This window comes from Stylophora pistillata, chromosome 2, assembly GCF_964205215.1.
Source record: "Stylophora pistillata chromosome 2, jaStyPist1.2, whole genome shotgun sequence".
NCBI lineage: Eukaryota > Metazoa > Cnidaria > Anthozoa > Scleractinia > Pocilloporidae > Stylophora > Stylophora pistillata.
The window spans coordinates 20147201-20152200 of record NC_142520.1 but is presented as its reverse complement, the minus strand read 5'-3'; the positions used below and the strand labels follow the sequence as shown (position 1 = coordinate 20152200).

General features: G+C 37.9%; 2 protein-coding genes across 2 annotated transcripts in view; both read left to right on the top strand.

Moving 5' to 3' along the window:
- LOC148737659 (uncharacterized) overlaps positions 1 to 696 on the top strand; it is a 3183-nt gene extending 2487 nt beyond the window's left edge. Inside the window, exon 2 of the mRNA XM_088747368.1 lies at positions 1 to 696. This exon is cut by the window's left edge and continues 1479 nt beyond it. Within this exon, the coding sequence (XP_088603494.1) occupies positions 1 to 92 (92 nt within the window). The 3' untranslated portion in view covers positions 93 to 696.
- LOC111347678 (uncharacterized) overlaps positions 1 to 5000 on the top strand; it is a 724620-nt gene that overhangs the window by 111791 nt on the left and 607829 nt on the right. The window lies entirely within an intron of this gene.

Sequence of the window (5000 nt, the reverse complement as noted above, 5' to 3'; positions counted from 1 at the left end):
AGCGCCGCCAGGGACTCCAACTTGTGCGGACCAGAAGAGAAGAAGCCCTTCTTGAAATTGATGGACCAAGCTATGACCCTGGAGGATTCTAAGGGCTCCCTTAAGCCTCTGAGAACTAAATCTGGATAGTTTTCCACCCACTGATATTCTTTTCCCCGAACAATCATAATATATAATTTGTTGTAAACTTTAAGTCTGTTTTCTCAAAACGAGCGATTTTTGCCTTTGAGAAAAGATATTTCAAGAAAGATTTAAGCTATTGACCTGAAATTTTCAGGAGAGTTAGTGCTCATTAAATGAATTGATATGAATGAGGGAATTTGTCAAGGGCTTGCTGGGGAAAAAATGATCAATGAAAAATCCCCCACATTTTGATGGTTTAACTTGAGATGGCTCTTTTGGCATGTGATTTTACAATTTTGCAAAATCCTCCATTCATATCAACAATTAGGTACTATTCTTTGAAATAACATAAGAAGTTTATTTGTCTGTGAAGTCTGCAAAGAGAAATCTTTTCTCAGGTACCCGAGGCTTTTGCACTGCGGGTAGTGCCTTTGACAGCCTGGTACCAGGTTACTTTTGCTGGCAGTGCATAAAAACATTCGTTTTCAGAACCTTTGGAGTATAAGCTTTCCAGTTATATAAAGTTTGTTATGGTTTGGATTAAAACTGTGATTGCTACATGCTATACAAAAAGTGCGCTTTTTTCAGGTAAAGCCCCACCTTAAACCTGCTCAAGCCGTGAACGAGTCATCACGTGACCTCTAAGATAGTAACGGGAGGAATTTACATAGCAGCCGGCCATCGTATTTATATAATTAATTAATTAATTATAATTAGTTAATTAATTAACAATATTTCCTGGTGTAGATTCTGAAAACTGTTCTAATTTTTTTTTTTTTTCTGTTTTCACACCAATATCTTTTAAGCACAAAAGCTCACGAATAAATTAGATACCGGGATAGTACGAGAGTGCACGGTGCGGGAAATATGAAACATTTATGCATTTTTTTTTTTTCAGAATTTATCATAATTGTACACCGTTTACCGTCCCTCATTCAATTCTTCATTTTAAAAATCCCTGTGCTATTTGGTAAATAAACCTCTTCTGGCCGGCGGCTGGTATGTCGGCTGATAATGTCCGCGGCTGAGAGATTGTCCGAAAAATGAATATTTAGCCGAGAAGCGAAGTTTCGAGGGCAAATATCAAATTTGGAGGATAATCTCTTCACCAAGGACATTATCATGACATACCAGCAAGCCAGAACGGGGTTTATTTATTTTTCAACCCTCCCATTTATTTTCCATTAATTTTTGAGCAAGAGAGTGCAGGCGCGAGCCTGTGTTCACGAAGGGTAGTCCTCCGCAGCTTTTTAATCTCTTTCGTCACCTGATTCTGTGACTATGCTTTCGGGAATTAAGATATTGTTTGGATCTAACAATTGTCAAAGGACTTCGACTTAGGCCTCAATGCATTTCTCCAGAGAAATGCTTGATCTGAAAATCACTGGAGAAATTATTTATGTTAAAAAACAGAAAGTTTTGATATCTTCCTACTAAAAGTCAACTGTCAAGGACCTAGAATTAAACAAACAACCATCAAAATCGAGAACGATTCATCGTAAATTGTCAAAGTTAATACGTCTCCCCACCCCCCCCCCCCTCTTAAGTACAACACTTTGATACAATTTGTCACCCACAGAAAAACTCGGTAAAATATTTCCATTTGAACTACAAAGACGATAGGATTCCACAGAACTTGGTTGTCTATGAAGATGCAAAGTAATAAGGTTTACCTAAATCAATTACGGGTCAAGCAATCATAAATCCTTAGGAAAAAATAAGGCGATGTCAACAGGTATCCGGAAAGGATACAATATGCTTATCCGGAAATGATACTTTAGAAATGAATACTGCTCTTAAAGGCTCCAAGTTTAGTATCAATATTGCTTTTTAACTTGTCAAAGATTCGATCTACAAGATCGGCGATAAGTTCTGAACCGTAAGAGCTTCTCCGCGGGATTATTCGAATGTGCTCACCTCCAGATGTATCGCCAGCAGCTGGGTTCACATTTGTTACGGTAACTGATTACCGGCAGAAAGATAATAACCTCGCTATTTCCACGAAACACAATTTATTCAACTGTAAACAACGGGAGATAACCTAACACGAGCTAGCGACTACTCTTGGAACAATCCAACCAAAATTATCTATGTACTTATCTACGCTTATCTGACCACAAGCAAAGTACTGTCCTTCTCTTTGGCGAAATCTCCTGAAGATTTCCTTCGACGTATCGCACTCGACGGTAAACAGCTCTGGACTTGACAGCAGAATGTCAGTATCACATCCGAACGGGAAAATCCCTTCACTTGTCACTTGTCACACAATATCACTTGTATATCACAAACAGGGAACGAAGTCCCAAATCACAACAACAACCTGACTAGCGAGCTGCTTATATAAGCATCCGAACAGAGTCTAGAAGTTTCCAAAAGTAGCTGTTTATAACTATTACAATAGTAACTATTTATAACTATTACAGTAAATTCTATTTTTAAACTGATAAGTCACAGTTCTAGAAAATTCTCGAAACAACACATTGCGTGACATTGACCTTCGCGAACTTTCTAGACAATTCCGATCCTTGTAACACATTACAAGCGTAGAAATTATCGTAACCGTATGCGCTATCTTAAATCTCCAAACTTGGGGTGAACACTCTTGCACATGACCTCTTTATCTACTTGGTCAAATTACAAATAATTGCTCATTATGAGAATGTGTAATAAATTCTCGTCAGGAAATATAAGAAAATACTCTTGCATAAATGTGCCCTCCGACCAAACGAAAATTTATATTCTAGATACATGTAGGCCTGAAATAAAATTCACTGTAGTTTCAGTACTTTCCGGGTTGATATATCAAGGAGATATCACACAAAAGTTAAAAGAAAGATCATTCTCGCTGCAAATGTTTCTTTTCAAGCTAGAATTGAATCTCGATCCCTGGGTTGATACACGCATATGCGATAGACCGTCAAACAAAGAATCTTTCTCTCTTTCTTTTTTATCCTATCCTTTGGAGCGTTCTTATATCAAAGCGGATAACTGGAATCTATACTTGAAGAGATTACCAAAGTATTGAGCGAATACAGTGTAGTACACTGCGGTTAAATTGAAAAGCGTTTACTCGCGTCCGTTACACACTCACTCTTAACCAAAAAACGAACTGCATATCCTAGAGTAGATTAAATACATGCGATATATATGCATGCAAATCCGTAGGTCCTGAATGTATGACAAGTTGTTGCTTACTGTTGCTCGCGGATCGTGATTACTTTATCGAGAATTACGATCTAGACTTGTCTTTTATTCCAAAGAGGATCATGATTACACAGTGTCTTATCCTGGACTCAAACTCTAACTATAATTTTCTATCTAGAAAGCACTAACTAAACACGGAGACCTCAATCTAACCAAACTATCAAGAGACCAAACAGCGATAAGTAAAGTAACCAGATCATTCGGCTTAAATGAAAACCCCGAAAACTTCTTAAAATTCTAAATTAAGGGATAATAAATTGGCGTAAACGAAATGTCAAAACAAAAATATATTATCAACACACCGACACTGTGATGTATTCACAGGTTCTACCTGATCTAGCTTCAGTCATCGTTACCACGCGCTGGTCTTTGGCTGGCCCATAATGACATTTGTAAATTAATTGACAAAATTGCAAAAATTTCGAAAAAATTATCTCTCCTTACATTTCATAATGGCAAAGAAAAAGCTTCCTTTTCCACAAGGTTGGGCTTTTAATTTTGCATTACTACGCAGCACCTTATTACGAAAAATTGATACACTGTTTCAAATGCTCCTTGACAAAACGACTGTGTTCTCAGTTCATTTCTTACTGGTAAAGGAAATGCCACCAAAGAAAGCACGAACGCCCTGTGGATTCTCAGAAATAGGATTGGCCAATGGCTAATACATGTTGCATGGATGGGTGTCTGATACATCGGCTCCGCGCGATTAACGAAATGTAATATTGCAGTGGAAACGTTTGGCTCAAAATATGAATCTCTTGCAGTATCAGTAGCTTTGCTTCTTACCCAAAACATTTCTCACCACTTGAAGGTATTGATGATAACGATAATGCATTTATATCAGCAATGCAGCTGAACGCCTGTTACACAAACTAACTGCCATCATTCGTTGACAGGTACTTGGACAACAACCAGTTGGAGGACTTGCCAAAAGAGATATTCATGAAGAATACCAACCTAAGATCTCTGTAAGTCAAAAGTAAAGACTATTCCTTCTAATTTTAGTCCTGCAGGGAATGTAAAAGGATAATGCACAGGGAAAACGAAAGTGTTGAAGAGATAGTTGTAACAGTTACTACACTGAAATGATCAGACATATTCACCAAAGTTAAAAAAAATGTACTATTGTTCAAAATAGCATATTGATAGATAAGGCCACACTTTGCAGTCGTCAATCAGACAATCGTTATGATATATGTATATCAACCCAGTCCACAGGTTCTTAGCCTGGTTATCCTTCGAGTTTTAGGGTAGAAGGAAGGAGGCGGGATATGAAAAGTTGCTTAGCCACTGGAGGCTTATATCTTCCATTCTAGGGGGGAGGAAACTCGTCCACTTCCGCTTAATTCTGCCGGCGTGAACGCTCTAGCGTCCTTTTCGCGGTAAAAGGCTTTACGGGTTACCAGGACAAGACATGAAATGAATGATAATCCTGTTTCTGCTGTGTATTCAAAGTATTTTGTAGGGGGCATGGGCGGAAGTTTCAAAGGAAAAGAGGCTGTAGCCCAATATCTCTACCAATAGAGAATGAATTACGCTAATCAGTAACGCTTCAGATATATTGTGACCAAATATATACGTAAGAGATACTTGAGTCTTTCAATTTTACAAGACATAAGGTGACTATGGTAAAAAGAGAATCAATTTAAATTGAATAAACCTATCTGAGA